The 25,092-nt window shown below is 40.2% G+C and overlaps 1 protein-coding gene across 1 annotated transcript in view; it reads left to right on the forward strand.

The window, feature by feature from the left end:
• Positions 1–25,092, forward strand: part of HPSE2 (heparanase 2 (inactive)) — an 859,688-nt gene that overhangs the window by 627,912 nt on the left and 206,684 nt on the right. The window contains exons 8-9 of the mRNA XM_037805037.1: positions 12,798–12,904; positions 18,639–18,753. Coding sequence (XP_037660965.1) covers positions 12,798–12,904; positions 18,639–18,753 — 222 coding nt within the window. The remainder of the gene's footprint in view (positions 1–12,797; positions 12,905–18,638; positions 18,754–25,092) is intronic.

Genomic DNA, 25,092 nt, shown 5'->3' on the forward strand with positions numbered 1-25,092 from the left:
CCATCAACCCCCACCACTGCATGATCTAGGAAGACAACTCATCCTTAACCATCACAGAATGTTCAGAGACTGACATGAATGGCTAAACATAGCTCCTGATTTACCCAGAACCCAAGAGACCTAGGGAAAAAGGCTCAAACCCTGTCCACAATTGGGATTCAGACCTTTAAAAACATGTCCAATGGACTTGGTGGGGGAGGGGCAAGTACCATTGCAGAGAGGAACAGTGGAGCCCTAAGAGAAATGACCATATGCTGAAGGCCCTGAAAGAGGAGGGCTAGACTTAGCAGCAGGCCTGGGGTCGCCTTTGGTTATTGCAAATAGAACATGCCCAGGGGCTCCCTCAGGCCTAGATTCCTGTTCTGGTCATCCCTTGTTGTATAATAAATTACCCTGAATGATACTGGCATTAAACATTTATAAAATAAATAAAAGCATTTATTATGCCTGTAGGTTAGGAATTCACAGAAGGCATGGCAGGGATGATGGTTTGTCTCTGCTCCACAACGTCTGAAACCTCATCTGGAACACTCAAAGTCTGAGGGTAACTCAAAGGTTGGCAGCTGGAATCATCTGAAGCCTTGTTCACGCCCTTCTCTGGAAGCTGATGCTAGCTGTCAGCTAGTTCCTTAATCGGGGCTGTTAGCCAAAATGCTTACACATGAACTTTCCATGTCACCTGGGCTTCTTCTATGGTTCTAAAAGTTGGTGCCTAAGAGAGAGGGGCAGGTGGAAGTACATCAGTTTTTCTAACCTCCCTCAGAAGTCACAGGGCAACTACAGCATATTCGAGACAGTCACAAAGATCCCCCATCTGGATTTGAGGGGAGGGAAAATAAACTCATTCTCTTAATGGGGAATGGCAAGATTCTGAAAGAGCATGTAGGACCAGAAATATTTTTGCAACCATTTTTGGAAAATGTTATCTGTCACATTTCTATCTTTTCTATTTCATTTATAGTCCTTGAGTCATTTCCCTGACTGGTTTTATTTTCCCAGCTCTCTTTTATAAAGCTTTTGCTAGATATTGCCTTAAAAGGGTATTTGGCGGAGATTTTGCTGGATTGTTGACCTCCTGAAATTTGATACGCCAATAGAATTTCCATTGGCTGCGGCAGTCTGGACCCAGATGTCAGGGTCACTAGGATGAGGCCCTCTCATCACAGCCCAGGATGTGCTCAGCTAGGTCCTCCAGCTTTGCCAGTTGAAAAGTTGCTTTGTCTTACCTGAAATCCTGGGGGGGTGGGGGGGGTGGGGAGTGGTTAAGGAGTGGGGTGTCTGGAGAATTGGAGTCGAAGGTACAAAGTGGGACAGGCTGGCCAACCATCTTTCTTGTGAGCCTCCAAAGCCAGTTCAGAAAATGGGCCAAGTAAGAGTTTAATGGCTGTATACCATCATCCAAAAGCTAGAGGTTGGATTTATGTTTCTTTTCTATTCTGAGAAGTTTAGAGAAGTCCTAATGATGATCCCCTTTTGGCCCACGGTGATGGAAAAAGTACAGATTTCCCACCAAAATGGAATCATATGGGAGTGGTTGAATATATCAGTGGTGAAGCTATTTGTACAGGTAACAGGACACAGGATTTAAAAACTCATAGCCTGGGTTGGAGCTCAGGCCTAGCTATGTGATCTTGGGCCAATAACCTACTTTCTCTGATTTTGTTTCTTTATTTGTAAAATGAGGATGCTAATACTATACTGCCTCCCCCTTAGGAACTTTAAGAAGGTCACATGAGGCCCTGTTTTGTTAGTTGCTATAGAGCGTTACCTCTTATTGTTAATTTTATTGTTGTTATAGTTATTATCATAGTTATTTTTAAATAAATAAGTTACATGACTAGAAAAATTTCAGGCTACCTTTATCCTCAACTTTTTCTTTGCTGTTTTCCTCTTTCCTCTGTCTCTGAACCCTGGGGAACATGGTAGGTGATATTTTTGGCACCTGGAAGGCAATGACTAAATCACTAAAAACAGCTGTGGTTTCCAAATTTGGACTGCCACGTAAAGAAGAATTCTTGATTTTCTGAGCAGTGGTGAATTATCTGGTCTTATGAAAATATACATGATGCATTTGAAAGCCAAATAGAGACAATGTTTGGACAACACCTTTGGATGATCCACACACTCTCTCTTCCATTACAATGAGGATAATCAACTATGTTGGGAGATGAGTCAAAGGGAAGTGTTCAGAATATAACAATGCAGAGAAGAGTCAGGTGGGAAAGCGAGAGATGTTTAGGATACAGTGCAGATGGTATAGTGTGGATAGCTGGGCTGACTCCAAAACAGTGACATAAGAACCAAGAAGAACCATTCTGGCTGAAGTCACTTGAACTCTATGATTCGTGTCTTCATCTCCTAGAGGAATCAGAGGAGGAAATAACACGTTTTGATATTATTCTCAGCAATTCAATAAGCACAGGAAGGAGTTGGTGAAATCCCAGTCATAAGAGAAATATTTCCAGAAGTACAATTCATATGATTGCATTTTGAATATGAAATAAACTGAACAATTGGCCTCCATGATATTTGACAAGTTTCTTCCTTTTTTCCTTCTTTCTTTCCTTCCTTCCTTCCTTCCTTCCTTCTTCTTTCCTTTATCAATTGTTTATAATATTCTTCTATTTGCCAGGCCCCTGAGGATAAAATGTTGGTAAGCAAGATTGATGTGGTGGTTGTCCTAGTGTAATGGGAAAAAATAGTTAATGGAGCAAGCAGTGATAATGAAGTATAATGACTTCTGTAACAGAAGACATGTAGGGTGCTATGGGAGTCCATGGTGAAACGTGTCTATTTTAGTTTATAATGGAAGGGAAATCAGAGAAACCCTGTCAGAGGAGGTGACAGTTAGGCTGAGACCTAAAGGATAAATACCTAATGTATACAGTTTTCCTCTGAGTGTGATCAGGGTCTATTGGTGGTAGATGTATCTGGTTGGAGGAATGGTTAATAGGGTTCATAATATGATCATGATCATTTTTTTGATATATGATTGCTTATGATATTTAATAAAGACAACTATTTTGAAGTTTCAGTAGATGCAGTGACATTATACCATTTCTTCCAATATATCATAGTTTGCAGGATCATGGAAGGGGTAAGGCAGAGGGATACTTAATCTCTTTCAAGTATTTAATAGATTAAAAAATTAATAGATTAATTGTTTTCAACAAACCTTCTGGTTTACCAGCTTATTTGAGCTTCTCAGTATATCAAAGAAAGTCAATGTAAAAAAAATAACAATTAGTCTTGAGGACTACAGTGAAATGTTAACTTCTCTAGTGAAGAAAACTGAAAACACATTGCTAAGGTGAGAACAGTAGTATCACCACAAAAATCAGTTTGACTGATTCATTCATTCACTCATTCATTCAACAAAGTTTAACGCTTATTTCAGGATGCTTGTGCCTGTCATAGTACCTGTCACTTGGCAGGTACTCACTAAATGTCAGAGAGAGGAAGGCAAGGTGGGAGGGCAGGTGAACAAGCAGGGTAAAGTAGGAGCAGCACAAAAGGAGTAATGTCCTTGTCTCATTCACATTTGGTCATGCTGTCTCTACTATTCATGTTGCAGAAGATGGTATCTGCTACTAAGTTTGTAGCATAGTGTTGAATAAATAAAAATTAATTTAGACAGTGTAATTGGGCTAGCTCTACATGTAGGCATAGTAGGGGAGTGTCTTGTGGATGTGTATTTAAGAGTGAAGAGGAGGGGAGTGTCTTGTGGATGTGTATTTAAGAGTGCGGCCTCAAATAACATTTCAGTCTGTTTGGTAATACCAGATATTTCATTTCAGAAAATCTTTCATTCCTCACTAGTAGGATGATGCAAAATATAAACAAACTGGGAAGATGTAAACTAAACTGGCTTAAATTCACATTAACATGTTAACGTCAGGGTGTAAGATCCTTTCCCAAGAGCAAGTTTAGATGGAGGAAAAGAGAAGTACTCAGGAGAGAGGGACAACCCTAAATATAAACTGTGCCACATTAATACCTTGGGATAACATCCATGGGTGATTCTAAATTTTATGGAACCTAAAGCTTATACAATTTGGGGGCTGCCTTTAAGCAAAAGAAAACAAACTATTTAAGAAAAAGAAAACAACACAAATTTGCAAATTTTAGAAAAACGTATGTCCATATGAACAGGTTACTAGGACCCTTCCCACAACACTGGTAGAGGCCTGTTAAGTGGGTGCTGGAAGCTTAAGCTTCTTTAGCTTCCCAGTAAATTAACTTTGTGACCCCACTTGGCAGTGCATCTGCAAATGAGAAAATACAACTAAGGGAAACTTTAGCTTTCTTCTTCATATATAAGACACTAATAATATTATATATAGAGGGGCTCTAGCTCAAACAGTAGGTTTATCACAAAAGAACTTCAAAGTTTCAGTCATTTTTGTTCTACAAACCATATTTTCTTAGACGCTGATAATTTTTTAATGGATCATCAATTTAGCAACAGCTGAAAAGGAGGGTAAACAGCTGGCAAGTTTGTTTTGATATTAATTTTGAAAAAAATCTGATTTAAAAAGCATTAAGTGTGAAAAATGCATCTTTACTATAGAAATATAGTAATTATATCCCTTTTGAGTTATAAATACCACTTATTGTATGCATTATATATTATTAACCCATTGAAGAAATGAGGTAATTTATTCAAGGCCAAAGCCACCTAGCTCCATATCCCATACATGCTCTTATCTACTACACTGTCTGCCTTTCCCATACTTATTAACCATTTATTTTGGAACACATGTATTTATATTCCTAACTACCCAGAATTAGGAAGGCTTCCAAAGAATAATACTGACTGTTCCTTGAGAAAGCACATCAGTTTGATCCCACAATCAGTTGATATAATCTGGGATGGGTGTCCTAAAGTGAGGGTTGAATAAAAATTGGGAGCTACTATATTAGGCAAGTGATAGTGAGAGAGATCAAGGCCAGGGGCTGATTTTCATTTTTATTCCCTGGACTCTATTCACATATTTCAGGCTTTTGGTTACTGTGTACTGAGTTCCTGTTATGTGCAAGGCAATGACAATGGGAAGGTATGTGCCCACCCATGGAGATGACCACTTGGAGGAATGGCCCTGGAAGCAAATTGCTGTTCAGGACCAAAAGCTTTTTCAGGAGGAGGAGATAACTTGATGTGACCTTCCAATATTTGCACTTGGGAGTTGGAGGAGTATAGGGTTTGTCCTGAGCAAGAGGAAATTACCTCTGAGGCTAGTGGGGCCTATGGATTTTAATTGGGTAAACTGTCCAGGAAGCCTGAGAAGTTGGTTATACAGAAAAGGACAGGGGAAGGGCAGAAGAAAAGTTCATGTGCAAGTAGCTGCTTTCCAATCTCTCTCTCTCCTTTAGCACTTATCCTTGAAACATAGTCATTGCTCTGGGACTCTGAAACTTCTTCCTTATTTTCTTGCCTATACTCATAATTTCTTGCCTCCCCAGTGACTTTATCTTTTTTGTGTATGTTTTTGTTTTAATTTTTTGTTTTGTTGCAATTACATTCAATTGTTTTTCTGTGGTTTGAGATAATAAGAGCAGAGAATGCAATTTTAAATCCTAAAAATGTCACAGAAACAAGAACCACAAAATAAAAATTGATCTGATACCAAAAGATGGACAAATATGATACTCCAGTATGGGGGGGGGGGTGATTAAAAGAAATTATACCAAAAAAAATTATGAAACTGACAGAAAGTGCATTAGACAGAAGAAATAAATTAGGGAGAATGTGATGGGATATTGGATTGCTGAGCTCAGAATAGCCCAGCTTGTCTAAGGACATGTTAAATATGGAGACAAAATTTAGTCACCCAGAAGCTTCTGGCTCTCCTCAAACAGGAAAATTCAATTAGAAAGTGGATAGAGTCTAAACCACAACTGTGAGAATTAGGTGTTTGCCCTTGTGATCTCAAGGTTATTAGTTATCTTCTCTTAAACTGTCTTTTCATTGGTAAAGTGATTATCTCTTTCCTTTATTTAACAAGTATTTAATAAGCAAAGTAACTGCAAAGCATTGTGTTCTGTGCTAGAGGGCATGCAAAAAGAGAGGGAAAAAAGGTGGCTTTCTCAAGGTGCTTATAGTCTAATATGAAAGACAGACAAGCAGAAAATTAAAATTCAGTATATTAAAGTCAAGGTCAGAGATAGATTGAAAAATTGTGGAACCCAGAAAAGAGAAGAATTAACTTTCTAAAGGTTTGAGGAAAGTTTCAAAGAGGAGGTGACATTTGAAATAAGCCTGGAAAAAATATATCAGACAGGTAGGTGGGGGGTGGTTAGGGAAGAAGCTGATGAGTAAAAAGACAAAAGAACATCATGTAATTGGAAAATGAAGAGTCCATTTTGTGAGGTGAACCATAAGTCTTGTGGGAAGGGGTGGGAGAAGAAGTAGCTAAGGGATGGTTAGGAAGGATCTTCGATACCAAGTTAAATGAAACATCTGGCATTTTATCCTGTGGGTCCACCATGTCTAAAGCACTCCCATGGACAATGGATAAAATAGACTGGCTAATTTTACCCAGTTACGGAAACATTTCATAATCAGATGAATGAAAAGAATGTTATTGTGACAACTTTGAATCCACTCTTTATTTTTTAGTAAATCATTTTTTGCAAAGACACTGCTTTCAGTATTATCAAAAACATGTTACTCATAGCACATCTCCCAGATGATCACACTGACCCCTCTGTGAGCAGGCTCAATTGAATGCTGCTGAGAGCAGTAGGGAGCCTTTGCAGGTTATGCTCGGGAGGAATTTGCCAAGTTACCGATTGGCAGCAGTGTGGAGGATGGAATGTGGGAGGAAGAGATTAGAGGCAAAAAGGCCCAGGGAGAAGTGAAGCTCCAGGACTCAGCCAGGGGTAAGAAGGAAGGAGAGGACAGGATCACTGAGATCTCCTCCTCTTCTAGTATAGTAGGTAAGGTTAGAGTAAAAAACCACATAAGAAAGATGGAAAGATCATAGGAACATTACTGAGCTCTCACTCTGACCTCTTATAAACACAGTAAGGGGTGAAGACTGCTAAGAGGCAGAGTTACCTTAAAAAGAGATCTGTGCCATAGGTAAGGTTGAAGAAGCTTTCTGAAGCTGTTCAGTTCTTTCTCACCAATGTAGGTAGGGGACCAATTCTGGTAATTAATTCTATGTAAAGAGCTACTGCTCTTCCGGAAATCCCGAGGAAGGTTGATTTCCAAGTAGATGAGATGCTAGAATTAATGGACTCCAGCTTCTTTTGGAGGGTGGGCCTCCTGCCCAGACTGATTAGCCCAGCTGGGCTGTCCACTATTCCTGTTTTATTGCTTCCTTTCTCATTAAGGGAGGTGTTGGGTTTGGATAACCATAAACAACATGTCTGCTGCTACAAGGCTACCATCTCTTGTACAAGCCATTGACTGAGGCCAGGCTCTCAGGAGTCTTTTTAAAAGACTTAGATCACAGTTTTGGAGGCAGGATATCAAGAAAGTACAGGAAAAGGAAGCCCAAGTTTGAAAATGTGCCACATTAATGGCTATTTTCCTATTTTTTACTGTTTTTTTTTTTTTAACCCAAAGTGGTAGGGAAAATAAAACTTACAAAAAACAAAACCCAAATCCACCATTTTTCCTCACCTCTCCTCTGTCACCCCTCCTTCCTCATCATGTCGACATGAAACAGTCCTGACAATCCCCAACCCCTGAAATGTGAAGGAAAGGACCTAGAAGGGTTTCCCTTCAGCATGAGCCCTGCCACCAGTAGCCCCAGGGATTCTGAGCAGCCACGGGCCACTTGCTGAGCTATTCTACTGGTGCCTCAGCACTCCCTTGTACACTCAGGGCTAAGGGTTGAAGTCTATTTGGGAACAAAAGGACTGCTGAAAAGCAGCCAAATATTGAGGTTCCTTCTACCTTTGCTTGAGCAATTTCAGCATTTGTACTTCTTCCCCCTCCCCAGACAATGTATCCCTTGAAATAACCTTCATTGGCACATCATTTCTCTCCAGGAACTGTACCCTTTTTTTTCCAAAGCCCTCCAATTTTCTCTCTTCCAGCACAGGGAGAATCATATTTATTCAGAAAACCACAGTGTTGAACTATAGCCCTCAGTTTCTTAGAGTTTCACTTTCTAAGGGAATTTTGCAGGTGGTTGCATCTACTTTTCCTGATTTTTTTTTCTTCTGCCCATACTGATTTCCTCCTCAGACACAACCAGCACCCAGCCTCAGTATCCATCACCCCAGAGGTCTTCTCTGCTGATGGTAGACACACAAATCATCAGCCTTTCCACCATATCCCAAACAGTAGATGCCCAGAACACATATGCTGATTTGTAGTGACTACTCCTAGAACCATTAACCAATACTTTCTAGGAATGTCTCCCCTACAAAACATTTCATATAACTAGTTTAGGTTTTGTATCAGAGTGCTACCTCACTATGTACTTCTTGTTCATGTGGCTCCTCTAGAAAAGGACAGGAATTTCCCGAGTGCTAAGAGTGGATAAATAAACTGCTCTGAATGCTAATTGTGTTTGTGTGAATTATCCATGTGCATTTCCAATTCTAAACTGGCTTTTCCTGGCTGCTTAGGACATGACTGGGCTATTCCCTATGGCTACAGCAGAGCGTCCAAAGGAAAAGCAACCAACTCTAATGTTACATTGATCCAAACACAATCTCGTGTGCCTTGGACAAGGAGAGTGGTCCAGACAGCATTTTATTTACACTTATAAGTGCTTACTATACACCAGGTGCTATTTTGTGTGCTGACAAATATTAAATCATTTAAATACCAAAATCCTCTGAGGTAGACATTACTATTCTCACTTTACAGCTGAGGAAATTGAGACACAGAGAGGTAATGTAACATACTTAATGTAAGTAAATGATAGAACTAGAATTCAGACACCAAGTCTATGCCCTCAACCAACATACAATGCTCCCTTACCAAGTAAAACAATTTTGCATATTTCTTTTCAAATCTCCTGCAAGTCAGAAAAGAATACAGAGGAGCTTTTATTTACACAGTGTCTATACCCTTGCAGAGTTTGGCACATATAGCATTTTATAAATCCAACCACATTCTAGAATCAAGTCCTCATTTAAAGGAGCTAGACTTTGAGCTCCCTGGCATATTAACCACCCCATTATGTGTCCCAGAACATACAAATTGCTACTCTGAGTTAGGCATGCCACCCATCCAACTAAATACTTGTGATAGTGTCCTTAAGGGTTGCATGGTGGAAACACATGATTTTCTCCTTATTTTCAATATCAGAACGTTATAATGAACTTGATACTTCATAAAATCTTTCCTATCCAAATCACATTAGATGCTGATTTGCCTTAACCACTTCTGTGGTTATTGGATTCCACATATAAATTAACCTGCTAAGCAAAGCAACACTTCCCTTTCTTTCTCTGAAATTTCCCTCTTTCGAAAATCAAGTGGCCAACCCCAGGCCTTATCTAGATCTTCCATATTGTTATAGACTTTCATTGTATGCCTTTATTTTTCCTGATCTCAGAGGTTGCTTTTGCAATCAATGTTGCTTCCAATTCTTTGACCAGCTCTGTTGCCCTTTTTTTGGTCATATAACTTCCTTAGAATTGGAGTTCCCTCTGGCCTTGTGCAAGGGCTGGTTTGGAATTGCATTGACTTCTTTGTCTGACTAGAGGGGCACATCTCCATGTAAGCCCTTTTAATGTGCCGGGCACTCTGCTAGGAAGTAAATACAAAAATAAAAAAGACAGGATTCCCTGCCCTCAAAGAGTTGATGGTTCATGGTTTCTATGAAGTTGTTCATAGAGATTCCTAGATTTCTTTCTTGGATCATAAACAATAGTTCAGAATCCTACCACCAAATTATTAGACTATTATGTGCATTATTTCTTTCTTCAGCTTAGAGGGACTACATAAATGTTCATCTGCTAGGTCTGTGCACCTTTCTCCTAGCTCTCAGGATCTTCCTATGATTAGCCAAATGTTACTTAACCTTAGGCTAAGCAGACAGCATCCTTATCATGACCCTGTCAGGTATTATTCCATCTTATTATGAATATATTCATCATCCCAAAAAGAAACCCCATACCCATTAAGCAGTCACTCCCCCATACCTCATCCTCCTCTACCTTTACCCCTAGACAACTACTAATCTACTTTCTATCTCTATGGATTTATCTGTTCTGGAAATTTCATGTAAATGGGATCCATATACTATGTAGTCCTTTATGATTGGCTTCTTTCACTTAGCATGATGTTTTCAAGGTTCATCCACGTTGTAGTATTTACCTATTTGCTTGATTTTGTTTTGTTTAGACAACACCCTTCCTCTAACTGCCTCCCTCTGTCTGTCTTCGAGCACAAAATTAAACTCTCAGTATCCTTGGAGCCAAAGACACAAAACAAAACCAAAAACCACCAAATATACATTACTCAGTTCTAGTTAGTCATGGAAGGAAACACAAAGTTTATCATGAATGCAGACATTTTTTAGCACTACATTTTAAGGGAATCATACCTATATTCCTTTAATTTCACCTTATGGCTTTGATTTTTGATTATTTCAAATGTTTTTCTTGAGTTCATATTTATATTATTTTCAGCTTCCCTTGTGTTGGGAACATTCTGAGCCATGTTAAAAAGGGCAAGCTGTGGTGTCTTCAAAGGATTCTTTTCTTTCTGGGTCCAAGTATGAATTCTTACTTAATCTTTAACTACATTCCAGTTTGACCTCATTACTAATTCTCATGGTCTTTCTTCCATTCTTGTCTACAATCCTTACTTCCATCCCAAATTTGTATAATTTTATTTACAGCTTTTTTTTCTGAAAAGGTTGAGCACTTTGCCAACCCTGATTTTAAAATAGGTTTCAACTAACATCAAATTTTCTAGCAGATGGGAGGAGCGAAGGCAGGGCACTCTATCTAGGTACAGACGGAAAGAGGAACGTGATCATTTGTTAATGTCTGCCCATGGGTTTTAGAAAAGGAATCTTCTGGCATATATGCTACATCCCACTTTTTTGGGGGGAGGGGATCTCAGGTGCATAGAATTGAATTAAAATCACATTCCTCAGTTCATGGCGCACTATTATCATCAGTTCATGCAAGACCCTACATCTCTCGTCCCCATTCACATTTACCTCCCTCCTATGGAAGCCCTCCCTGTGTGTTTGATATGTGTCCTTAACTGGCGTGTATCTTTATATACTATCTAGTGTTGTTGGATGAGAATGACTAACTGCATAAATAATATTGTGTCATATATCTTATTCTGTTTCTAAGTCTTTTGACTTACTGCTAAATCTTTAAAGCCTGTCCATGTTGCTGGATTTACATTGACTTTATTGTTCTAACTGCTGCATAACATCTTATGGTATATATCCACCACATTTTATGTTTCCATTCCTCTAGCAACAGGAACCACCACAGTAACACAGTGAACATCCTCATATTTGTCTCTTTAGAGACCTGAGGAGGAATTGCTTTGGAATTGGTGGGCCATAGGACCTAAATACCATATTGTCTTGATCTGGCCTCTCTTGTACCTCACTGGCACCCTCTCAGTACCATCTCCTACTCTAGCCATTGCTGCAGAGACCAGGGCCACGCAGGCCCGCTGACAGTGAACCTCTTGGTGCTAATGTGTGGGGGCCTCACCTCTCATTTCCTGCTCTGGGACTTCTCTGAGGGAGAGGTACGGGCACTCAGGAACCCTCTTGGCACTCACACCTACGCAATCAAATGTGGAGATGAACACTTGTAGGGCTACGCTTGACCTTTGAGGGGTAGGAGCCAAGAAATAAAGCTTCCCCTTGCATTCCCTGGGGGGACAGTTCTGAGACACAGTTCTAAAGGCTCTGACCAAGATCCCTTTGGGATTGAATACCAGTTGCCAACTTGAAAACTCATCTTTGTATCGGTTTTCCCTCTTCCCTGATTTAGTCCCCAGTTTCTAGTTCCTGCTCCCTGTGTTACTTCCCAAATGAACTACCTGTAAACAAGTCTTTGTCTCAGATTCTGCTTTCAGGGGGGTACCCAGCATCCCAGCATACAACATCTTCTCTAAGTACTGTCGGATTGCTTTCTGTAATATCTGCACCCTGAATTATACAGTTTGGACAGCTTTCCAACTTGTGAACCAGAGACTGGGCCTTTTTAAAACTTCAGAGAGCAACCTTTTGATGAGAAGCTTTGCTTCTTCTTGGAAGGCCTGCAGCTCTAGTTGCTCCCTGTGTAGGATCTTTCACCCTTGGGTGGTGATTTTCTCTTTTACACTTAATGCAGTTAGTTATTTGTAAAACCTGGTTGTGATGAACATGCCCTGGTCATTATAAAATACCTCTCTCAGACATTCTTCTCTACCCTCTATCATGATTTGTGATCTCTGACACATGCAAATGCACATAGTCCATGGATGTGCCATAAAAAAAGTATGTTTAAAAATGTTTCCCAATACTTGTTAGTATAAAAACAAAATACAATTTATATTTTCCAGAGAACAGTGTCACAGTCAGCATATATCCTGGAATATACACATATTCTTCCTGTCAGTTGTCACCTGGGTTTACTTATAAAAAGAAACAAACATTTCTTTGAATGGACACATGTCAATATTAATGCTTCTTTGTGTATGTGTGCCAGCTCATTTTACTGCTGTGTTACCATGACAAAAAGCATAAATCAGGACCACCTGGGAGCAGGGAATAATCAGAGACACTCCGTCAAAGGAAAGTGTGTTCTTTCTCATTTGGGAAGAGTTTTTTTTAAAACCCCTTCTGCTTTTGTTTGGTGAACAGGTAGTTAACACATACACCCCAGGAAAGAAGATTTGGCTTGAAGGTGTGGTGACCACCTCGGCTGGAGGCACAAACAACCTGTCAGATTCCTATGCTGCAGGATTCTTGTGAGTAACACTTGAAATTTCACTACAAGAGGTTTTGAGGAAAAAGTGACAGGGACACTCTTAACTGCTCATCTTTCTGCCTACTGCGGGGGCGGGTGGGGTGTCATTCTCTTTGAAGGTTATTCATCCATTCATTTGTGGATGTGTGCAACCATTCAACAAACAGTGCCTCCTCGAGATACTGAAATGTCAGCACAGGCATCAGAGCAAAGAGAGTAGTAGTCATAGTAGTGACAAGAATGGTAATAAGAGCTTTTGGTAATGCCTACAATGCCAAACACAGTGCAGATAACATACACTTTCTCATCTAATTCTCACCATAGTCCTGGGAGACAGGGAAGAATGAGACTTGGTTTTTGCCCTCCAGAAACGTATGATTATAGGAACTGGGACAGGAGATAACTACATGGTAGAGCTGTGGGAGGTGCGTACTATGATGATAATTTAACTCTAGAGTGCTTACCATGTTCCAAGGACTGTCCAAATTTTATATATACAATTTTATCTTTATAAAAATGCTGTGAGATAGAAGCTACTTTTACCCCCATTTTACAGGTGAGAAAACTGAGGGACAGAGTTGAAGTAACACCCAAGGTCACTCATCCAGTCAGTGGCCAAGCAGTTTGCTCCAGAGTCCAGCCTCTTTGGTATCACCTCAGACTATGTCTCTTTCTGCCTCACACTGTCTTTCTACAAAAGGAAAGTGATAGACAAGCAAAGGAGTATGGGATTTCTCCAACTGGGAGCATCAGGAAGGGCTTTCTGAAGGAAGTGGCATTTGAGAGGAACATGGAAGGATTATATAATTTCTATAGGTAGAGAATGGTGATGATGGCAAAAGGGAGTATTCTAGGCTGAAGGAATGTTATAGGCAAAGGCATGGCGGAGAAAAGGAAATGACTTATGTGACTAAAACCTCAGTGTCTGCAGGGATGCAGTATGGCTTGAAATGGTTTACCACCAAATCACAGAAGGCCTTTATATTAGTTTCCTCAGGCTGCCATAATAAATTATCATAAAACTGGTGGTTTAGAACAACTGAAACTTATTCTTTCAGAATTCTGGAAGCTAGAAGTCTGAAATCAAGGTAGCCGCAGGGCAGTGCTCCCTTGGAAAGCTCTAGGAAAGAGTCCTCCCTGGCCTAGTTTCTGGTGGCTCCCTGCATCCTTGGCCTCCCTTGCCTTGTCGCTACATCACTCCTGTCTCCACCTCTGTCTGCATATGTTCTTCTTTCCTGTTTCTCTCTGTGTCCTCTTCTCTTCTTATAATGACACCAGTCACTGGATTTAGGACCCACCCTAATCCATTAGGACCTCCTCTTTAGTTACATCTGCAAAGACCCTATTTCCAAATAAGGCCACATTGTGAGGTTCTGGGTAGATACAAATTTTTAGGAGACGGTACTCTCCAGTCTTGAAAACCAGCTAAAGGGAAGGAGGCCTTGTTCTCTACTCAGTAAAAAGCCATTGAAGGTTTTGGAGGAAGGCAGTGATAAAATCTGAGCTGTGTTTTAAAACTTTAGCTCTGGCAATTATACACACACGAGTTAGGAGAGGCAAAATGAATTTGGAAGCTACTGTAGTCTTCTGGAGAATGATTTAAGCCAGAAGCAGAAGGGCCTCTGATTGGCCCATCCCTGGCAGTGTCATATGGCAGACACAGATACCTCAGGACCATGGACTAACCAAGTGACTTGTTCCTGATGCAGAAGAGTCCAGTACCACTGGCTTTTTGACTGAACAAGGTCTTCCTGAGAACTTCCTAAGAACTGTAGCTTTGCCCTGAGCTGTTTCACTACTAACAGCTGTTCCTAATTATACAGATGGAGTTTCCTTTCATTAAGGCAGCTTCTTTAATGCATTTGTGAAGGACAAATCAGGCCAGTCAAGTAGATTGCCTTTACAGATGGAATCCTGGCAAATGCAGATAAAGACAATGAGTCGGTGTAATGCATGGAGATACCTTGTGTCTTCCATCTCTGCATCCTCAACCACTAACTTCTGTGTAGCACAGAGTAGAAGTTCAGCAAGCATGGTTCAAATGAATGAAAAGGAGTGAAACAGCATTTGATACAGTGTTGCAGAGAACCTTCCTTGAAAAATCCAATCCCCACTAGTTTAGATGTAAACTCTGTTGCATGGTGAGAGGCCAGGTTGGTGGTTGGTACTATAGGGGCCTTCTCGGAATCAGCAGAATGACTTTTACTCAGCTACCGCTGAGGAATTTTGCAGAAAGGCCCAGAAAGCAGCCCAGTTGTACTGAGTGTTTTCATGAACATTCTTCTCTTTAGGGAATGATATGAATTAAGAAATATCACAGACCATCATGGAAGGGGCTGGAGCAGAGATGTGCTTTTTCATGCACATCAGTCAAATATCCATAGATCTCTGCAATCACTTTTCAGAACACAGAAAAACAAAGCCGTTTGCATTTGCATTGTAGCACAGATGCCCAAACACTTGTTTCAGACAGATCAGGTGAAAGCTAGCCCACTCTGCTTCCAGTCTTCTCTCCCACCTTTTCATCACCAATTTGCTCTCAACTCCACTGGCAATACCCAACAATGCACCCACTGAGTCCAGTTCTCCAAAAGTATAAATTGCTTCCTGCAAAAAAAAAAAAAAAAAAAAGATTCTGTGAAGTTCCAAGAGGCTAGCAAGAAAGAAGGCATTCCCCAGCCTTTTTCAATATTTGGCATAACAATGGAGCTTTCTAGGAACCAGGCATATGCATGCATGAATCGGAGTTCTCTGCTAACAAGTATCCAAGGATAGTTTTTTCCCAATCAGGGCTTTGAGATTCTTTGGTGCATTGCAGATACGCCTTTGGCATGCTACTATGTCTCCAGCACCTAGCAGTACCTGGCACATTGTAGATGTTCAATAAACTTTTATAGAATGAAAAATAATGACTGAGGTAGCATCTATGGTAGGATATACTAACCATCTTATCACCTTTCCCTACCAGAGTATAAAAGACGGACTTGGTCACCATTTATTTCCCCCTCCTGGCTGCCTGCTGTTGTAGGACAAAGATGAAGATAACTTCTTTCCTATTCATTCCACTCTGAAGAGCCATGGGGAAGCAGAGGTTCTGGCTGTAAGCATTTTTTGAATGCTCCAGACCCTGGCTATGCATGCAGGGATATGAGCTTGGAGAAGAGGATGCATATTGTTCCCTCTCACTTTAGAGTTTTTCAAAAACTCCCCATACACTAGTAAAAATCAGATTTACTAATTAACATTTATTTGTTGAACATATATTCTATGCAGCCTCTGTAGAGGTCACAAGTGGGAATTTTATGTTGTTACAATAAATTTATTATACAGGTATTTACATGCCCAGTGCTTGACAAATGCCTTACATGGTGCCACAAGTATTTTTATATCTACCCTCAATGCTGAGAACAATGCCTGGCATTTGATAATTGATTAATAAATGTCATTGAATGAATAGTGAATGAATGAACAAATGGGATCACTTCCCATATAAAAACATCAAAATACAGCCCTGTATTGACATCCAGACCTGCTGGATGTAGGGAATCACAGGAACAAAGAGGCACTATATGAGATTTATTTATCATTTTATTTCTTCATTCAGTCAATAAGCATAGGAATAGAAAGGTGAATAAGACATGCTTCTTTTTATAGGTAAATATTTGTTAGATATAGACCCTATTGTATTTATGCTGTTTCATCATGGAAAAAGTACAGAATTCATGTTGTAGTTCTACCACAGGAAATCCTTTGACTAGTTATCTAGAACTGTGCCTCTGTGGCTAAAGGAAAATCTAAACCTGATATCCAGATTTCATAGGGCTGCTAAATTAAATTAATAAAAGTTTAATGAAGTATTAATATTATAATAATCATACTATTACTAAAAAAATAAAGGCAAGTGGTATAGTCAATGGAATATTCCAAAAGCAATTTCAATTCCCTGGGTCACAATGTCCTGATTTGAACAACAATAACAAAGTTTCAACTGTATGATTGTCAGATTTTCCTTTTGCTTTGAAAATTTTGTTTTTGCAGTTTGCTTTTTTTTTCTTCTTGGGACCTTAAGTATCAGTAAATATTTATTACTTAGTTTTTATGAAACTAAAATGTGAAAAAGATTTGAAATTGGTAATAAATTTATTCATAAGACAAAAATTAGCATTATTCTTTATTCAAGTAAGAAAAAAACTTAATTCATCTACAAGTCACTGGTTTGGAGCTCCATATGGTTTCAGATTTGGGAAATCATAACTATGCATAATATGTTCCTGATGTGCTGAATGTTTGGTGATTCTCAAAGTTATTAGAATCTCATTTTATCCAAGTCAATTTAAATTTAACAAATAGTATTTAGCATCTACAGTGTACCAGGAACTGTAATGGGTATTTTTGTTGTAAAACTAAGACACTGTATCTATGCTTGATGAGTTCCTAACCAACTGAGAGAAGCAGAGAACTAAGAGATTACTAAGTGATTGCCATTCAGTGGGCATAAGAGAGGGATGAATGAGAGTCCTAGGGAAGTGCGAGGAGGAAGGCACCTGACGGATGGAGCAGCACAGTTTAAGAGGAGGCGACTCTTTATTTGGAGATTAATAAATGAGAAGAAATTTGCCAGATGGAAAGAGTTTGGTTAGAAGAGGAGAGGGAGGAAATTCTAAGCAGAAGGAAAAACATATATAGACTCATGTAAGTGTGAGAAAGCTTGGTATATTAAGGTAGCCACAAGTAATTTTATGTGGCTTAGAGCATGAGAAACAGGTTTTAGGGTAAGAGAAGAGGGGAGAAGAGGAAACAGATGAAGTTGGACATGTATGATCCGGACAGATTATGAAATGCCTTATCTTTCATGTTGAGAAGAGATTCAGATTTCTTATACATATATTATTACAATTGGAAGTTTGCCTAAGTTTCAGAAGTAGGAATATAAAGAGAAAGAGAGAGAGAAGTGAAAGAGTGTGCAAATGAGTGAATTAATGGATTGAATGTTTAAATTATCAAACAGTAGGTGTTGGAAGAGCCAAGAAGGTAGTATCCTTGAAGGATAGCATGCCCTGGGAAGTGGGTGTTTGGCGTAATGGGATATTTGATAAGTGTGTGGGTGATGTGAGTCCTCCATTGAGACATATGCATGGATGGTAGAGTACTTGAATCTCTGTAAAGTTAATTATAGCACCAAGGAAAATATTTTGTTTTTTCAACTGCTGACAGTGATGTATGCGGGATGCCAATGAGTGGAACGCTCTTGTGGGAGTCATAGTAATATGTAGGCTAGAGTCACAGGAAAGGTACATGCAGAGTCTGGGTCCCAGCGGGGCAGCCTGAGTGATGGACTGAGTAGTGTGTGTGCTCCTGTGATTGTGTGTTCTGTGGCCATGGGGGATGATGACTTAATCCTTCAAGTAGCTAGAATGCTCATTTTTTCTTAGTATTAGGGGAATAAAAGAGAAATCATTAGCATCAAGCTATTTTATGACCATGGGCAAATTCACTGTACTCCCCTGGGCCTCCATTTCTTTTCCTATAAAATGAAGAGGTTGAGTTTGATAATATCCAAAATCTCTTCCAGCTATATATTCAATGCTTAAAATAATCTCCTTTAGTTTAAAGTACTAGATAACTTTGGTGGTGGGGGATGGTGTACATGTATGTATGTCTCAGCCAATCTCTATGGAGCTTGTTTTATGCCATTAAAAAAATGTACTGATGTAACTCTTTTCCATGCTTTTTAGATGGTTGAACACTTTAGGAATGCTGGCCAATCAGGGCATCGATGTTGTGATACGGCACTCATTTTTTGACCATGGCTACAATCACCTTGTGGACCAGAATTTTAACCCATTACCAGTAAGTGTGGGATGAAGATTCCCAACCCCTTTTTGGTGTCATTCAGTTCTTTTGCTTATGCTTTGTTCCACAATGGAAGGATTTTCCTCTCTTTCTGTTACCAGTTAGTTCCATCAATCAGCAGAAGCCTTCTTGTTTTCTTTTCCCTTGACTCATTTCACAGACTTTTACTTCACCACACACACACACACCTCTACACACCTATACACACATCTATAGATATACATATATACATATGCACATATACATACATATGTATGTACATAGATATATAATATATTTATATGTTTTTTAGAAACCTTGTGCATTTAAGATTCCACTTCTACTTGTGGCCTGTTTGAACTCTGCTTGAGAGAGAATTTTTCCAGACTGTTTTCTTTTAATGCTAATAGGAGACATTAGTTAATGTCAATTTCAACATGTTGAAAGCAGATGAGGGTGTGTTAGCTAAAATATTGTAGGAACCCATCTCTTGGGAGTAGCTGAAGAATACTTAGGGTTTAGATGTTGATCCCTGTGTGACAATGAGGGCATTTGCCCTGAGCACTGTCTTCCCTAGGAAAGGAAAGAAAAGGGAAGGCTAGAGCAGAATGGCAAAAACCGAAATGGGGTTTGTCCAGTGACTTTTTTGGCCAATGAGAGAAATCCCACTTAGCCCAGAAAAGCTACGCTTATCAGATGAGCTAAAGAAAGCATTGTCCTTCCTCTCAGACATCATGGGCATGATAAAAAGTGGGACTCCTCTCACCAACTCCTAGAATGGCAGAGCTGGGATTCCCCTTGGAGAGGACTTGGTTCCACTTCATTTAACAGAGGGATGAGGAGGGAAGAGCCAGCCCCAAACCTGTGGCCATGTGCCCAGCTCCAGAATCCCTGTGAACAAACAACACCCAGCCTGGAACTAGCGTTCCTGCCATTTGTTTCCGTCTCCCTTCCCAGCACCCTCCCAGAGCGAGGAGGTCTCCTAGCCCAGAGAGGACAGCCTGGCACCCTTGGCAGCTCCACTTCCATGCCTCAGAAGGATCCCTCTATGTTAGAGTATTAAATAATTATTGTGTCACTGGTTGCAATTGACTTCAAATCACAAATATTAACACTGATGGGTGGTGCAGTTGCTTTTATTCACAGGGCAAGGATACCTGTCTTAAGTTATGGGTGGCAAGGTTGATAAAGGGGTTCAGTTTGGAACCATAGGAGATTTTTGGGTGGCTCATAAACTTGTGGAGATAAAAGCAAAATAATAATTAGAAAAGTATCTATGAAATGTAAGCATTAAACAAATACGTCACATAAACTATTTATTGAACAGCAACCACTGGGGAAGAGACCAGTAATCGGTAACAGATGAATAAATAATAATAGAGTGCTGTAACCAGGAACCACTGAGGGCTCCTTTAGAGTGGGCATACAGGGAAGGCTTCTCTGAGAAGGTGACAAGAGCCCAATGACAATAAGAAGTCAGCCTCGCAGATTTCACAGAAGAGCTTCCAGGCACGGCAAGGGACTAGCAAAATGCTCCAAAATGGGAACAAACTTGGCATGTTTGAGGAAACATAAGAACACCAGAGTGGCCGTGGCACGGTAGGGAAAGGGAAAACAAGTTAGAAGTGAGGGAGGGTCACATCACATAGGGCTTTGTGAACAAACTGGAGTTTGACTTTTATTGTAAGGAGTATGAAAAACCGTTTGAGGGTCTTAAGCAGAGAAGTGACATGATAAATTTATAATTTTAAAAGATCACTCTGGCATAATTAATACATTATGAGTTTTTAAACAATGTCTATAGTGACATTTTAATTTAACAACATGGGTTACGATTTTGAACAGTGCATATAATACTTAGCAATTTACAGATCATGTTCAAATGGGTTACTTCAATAATACTCCAAATACTCTGTCCTTCCTTTCCTTGTTCCTTCCATTTTCCTTTCTTTATTCCTTTTTTCTTCCTCTATCCCTCTCTTTATTCATTCAAAAATATCTTGATTCGGTACTATGTGCTGATCACTATTCCAGGAACTTGGATGCTGTGGTAAATCCAAAAGACAAGGTTCCTGAACTCTTGGAGCTTATAATCTAGTGAAGCATGCAGAGAAATGGGAAATAAATATATATGTAAACAAGACTAATTGCAATTTGTCATAATGACTCTGAAGGAAACCTGTTAAGATAAGTGTGATTATACTCATTTTGCTGAAGAGGAACTAAGGTTTGAGGAAGTTAAGCAACTTACCCAAGGCCAGACAAATACTAAGAGCTGGAATTTTCAGAGTTTTCCAGTCCTAAATCCTATTTTCTTTCCACTATGCTGCCATTTCTCTTGTGATACCCTCTTTGGTTTCTGTGCTTTAGTCCAAGGCCAATATTTGCTTCAGAATTGAGTCTGAAGATGGTAACAAGCATCTTGGGGAACCAGAGCAAAGAAAAACTTGGGCTAAAAAAAAAACGGTCTTTGGGTGACTAGATGGGCTTGGTTTACAGAATTGAACAAACCTGGATTCATATCAACTCTCCTTGTACCTGTGAATGGCCATGTGTAGGTTAAAGACACAGGTGCTCGTGACTGTTGTCCCTCAATGGGAGTTGCTGCTAATGACTTTCTTCAAAAGGATGGTGCAAGAGACCTCAGTTGTTATGTGATGGCAGCAGAGCTCACAGAAGTTCATAAGAAGCTGAAGTGATTTAACACAAAGGCTCAAATAAGCTGGGTAGCTGTATTTCTGGAAACACCAAGCTCTAATAAAGAAGCCGTATGTAAAAGCACTTAAAAAGGTAGCAGGCTTTCTTTTTATCTTTCTTTGCACCAATAAATTCTGCACCTTATAAGCAGAGAACTTGGCAGCTAGGAGAGTGTGTCCTAAGTCTCCCATGGAAAGAATTTACAAGGCTAGACCAGGGAACCTATCTGACAGATATTGCCAGCAGGCCCTTGGAATGTGTAATGGAGACAGACCTGGGAATTAGTTGCCACTTCAGAGAGTTGTGCATTTGATAACCGAATACTGCCAATAAAAACTTATGGATTTTACATTGTGATTAAATCTTCAGGAGAGTTTGTTAAGAGTTTAGGGGATTAGTGAGTTGCGTTTTTGTCACCTCCCAGAAAAATCAGTATTTTCTATACCAGTTCCTTCCAACCTAGCTTGGTGTGTTTTGGGAAAAGATCTTATTAGCAAATACTGTTTTGTTTTGTTTTTGTTAGAGCTCTTAGATAAATTCAGAAAAAGTGAGGATCTTGGCCTTATGGCCCCTCAACCTGCATTACCCTCATTCGTCTTGATCCCAGCCTGTGGGAATCTGGCCCCACTGACAGGGCCATTCCAATCTAAGTAAGAGAGAATACAAAGGTGGCCCTTTAAAAGAGAATCTTGCCTTCAGAAAAGATCATTTTCAAATACACCCCATGTTCTTCTTGGGGGTTCCAAACCCTCCTCCTACTGTGAGGTTTTCCTTCTCCTGGGAAGAGGACAACATTTAGTTCAGCCATATTTCATCCCTTCCCCCTGACTCCACAGCCATTGGGAAAGAGGGGATGTGTAAGTCTCCACAGCCAGCCAGTCAGACATGGAATCCCTTGGGAATAAATGATGTTTGTGAACAGAAGAGATCTGCAGATTCAGTGGACATAGTCCAGACCCCACCAGCCATGGGCATTTCTCCTAAGACAGGGTTGTGGAATTTGGCTTGATGCTTTTTTTAAAGAGCTTGATTTACAGAGTTTTCAAGGAAAGGAATGGTGAATTACTAGTCAACATCTACTTCACTCCCACGCCAGGATAGCAGAAGCAGTCTTCACACTAATACAATTCAATTCAAAAACCATTGACAACTCAAACAGGTCTGGCTCAGTGTTAGATAGTCTGTGGACATGCAGATCAAGAGGATATGGCCCCTTCATCTGAGGATCTGACAGCATAATGTGTGTTTGTGTCTGGGGGATTGCAATTCGGTCTTCCATTTGGAATAAAACAAAAAATATGACCTAGGGTTACCTTTTCTATACTGGGAGTGGTTGTGAGGATCTTTGTTCTCAACATCCTTTTTTTTTTGCCTGCTGAATAACAACCATCCACTTCAGCCCTGTGAACATTTACTGAGCATCTGCTGTGTGCATTGTTCTGAAATACAGTCAGTGGTCATGAATTGGAGTTCAACTGACTAGTCTATGGTGGGACTGAACCTATGGCTTTGGTTACCAGGGCAATGTGCTCTGAGCCAAGCCACCAGTGTTCAGTGGTCATTTGGCCATTAGAAAGTAACTGAATCTTATGGTGCCTGTGTAGTTCAGTTAATTAGCGTATCACAGGGACAAGATCCTAGGTGTTTTCCAGTTGGAAATGTTTGTGACAGTGCCTTATGGGCCGCAGAGTCATGGTGTGCACACAGGATCAGCTTAAATCTGTTCCTTTCTGGGGGTGGGTGAGCACCCAGATTACAAACCCATGTTTCATTGATGCTGGATTGAGGCACAATTTCTTCTTGCAAGAACACCTAATTTAGAGACAGCACAGAGAGCAGCAGGAGCCTGGTACTATAACAAGGTTCCTGGGGTCTGATCCTAGCCCTGCCTTTATTAGATGTGCATCCTTGAGTTCCAGTTTTCCCATTACTTAAATTAATAAAAATTACATTCAAAGGTTATTGTGATGATCCATGAGAAAATTAGGTATGAAAATAAGATTCAGATTTTGTGAGGAAAAAATATATATGTATATACACATACACATAGAAAATTCCTGGAAGGATAAACGTGGCTTTCTTTGGGTGGGGGAATTACAGGTGGTTTTCATTTTCTTCATTGTGGGTTTTTTTTTAAGCTAAAATTGCTCCAATCAGCATTATTTTATAATCTGAAAAAAAGAGGTTATTTTAAAAAGAAAAATAGAAAGGGTTTTGGAGGGATTAAGTGTTTAAAAATAGCTAAGCAAACATTATTTCAGTCTTATTAATTTATCAGTCATGATTCTTTAATTCATAAACTCTTATTATCTCATTCTATGTGCTAGATACTGTGCTAGATGCTTCAGACACTGTCCCTACCCTCAAGGAGCTTACAGAATATATAGGAAGCAGATAAGTCAGCAGGAATGATGGCAGAAGTGCTTTAGCAGAATAGTTGAGGAACATAGAAACCAGACTGAGTGAAGGCCAGGCATGGGGCCTCAATGAAGGTTTTCTGGAGAAGACGATGCCTGAACTGGATCTCAAAAGAGAAGGACAAGTTAGCCACAGGAAAGAAGAGTTTGGGATCTGGGGAGGATCTTCCAAACAGAGAGCATTGCATGTGCAAAGATACAGAGCCATTAATTTTATAGTCAGTCATGGAGGATGGATTATGAAAACTTATTTAGAAAAGCTATTCCCATTGTTGACCAGTGGCCACACACAGTGTGTGAAAATGAAAGAATTTCAAAGCTACAGACCTGGAGGTAGTGGGATGGGGAGGCCCAAACCCCAGCCAAAACAGGCTTTGACCTGTTTCTTAGTGTAGCCTCCTTTGTTTCTTTCTCTTCTTTCCCGTGGGAGCCATCAGGAAGATGAAAGCAGCAGAGTGTACCTGTTTAGGGGTAGCTGTGATGTGAAACCCAATCCTCTGCTTGGCAGCCCTGACAAAGACTTCTCCATATGCAGCCTCTCCTTGTGGGAACCTGCGACTGCTGAGAGAAGGGCATCCTCAGCTGCAGGATCAGTCACTGGGAACCGGACTGGCTACATGGCTGTGGCCAGAGAGCCTGGGCTGCCTGCCACTGGGCATGACTCTTCCTTCCTCCTCTGTGTCTCCAAACCTTGGCTTTTCAGATCAGAGCCTAGCCCTGCACCATCTGACCAGGCGGCAGCTCTTTTGGCCCCTAATACCCTTACATAGAAGCCCTTCTGATCCTTTTATACCAGACCTCATCCCTTGCTTATTTTTCAGCCTGAGTGGTGTGCCTGGGATGCAAGCCACACTGGCTAGCAGTTTCAACAGCACACCTCATTGGAAGGTGCCTTGGCAAGCAGAAAGAGCTCTGGACCTGGAATCAGAAGATACAGGCTCAAAATATAGCACCACAGATTTTCTAGTCACATGAGTCTTCATTTCCTCCTTTATAAAATGGGACTAACTGGTGAGGTCAGCAGGGAGGAGGTAGGGCGTATTTGAATGTAGTGCTTAAAAGTACTGGCCTTGGAATCAGACTGATCTGAGTTTCAAACTCAGCTCTACCATTTACTAACTGTATGGCCTTGAGTAGATTATTGACTTCAGTTTCCTCTCTTACAAAATAGAGACAGTAATAATGTCTGTCTCAGTGGGTTGTTGGAAAGGCTTACATGAGATCTACCTTTATATCTTTTACC

This window comes from Choloepus didactylus, chromosome 15, assembly GCF_015220235.1.
Source record: "Choloepus didactylus isolate mChoDid1 chromosome 15, mChoDid1.pri, whole genome shotgun sequence".
Lineage (NCBI taxonomy): Eukaryota > Metazoa > Chordata > Mammalia > Pilosa > Megalonychidae > Choloepus > Choloepus didactylus.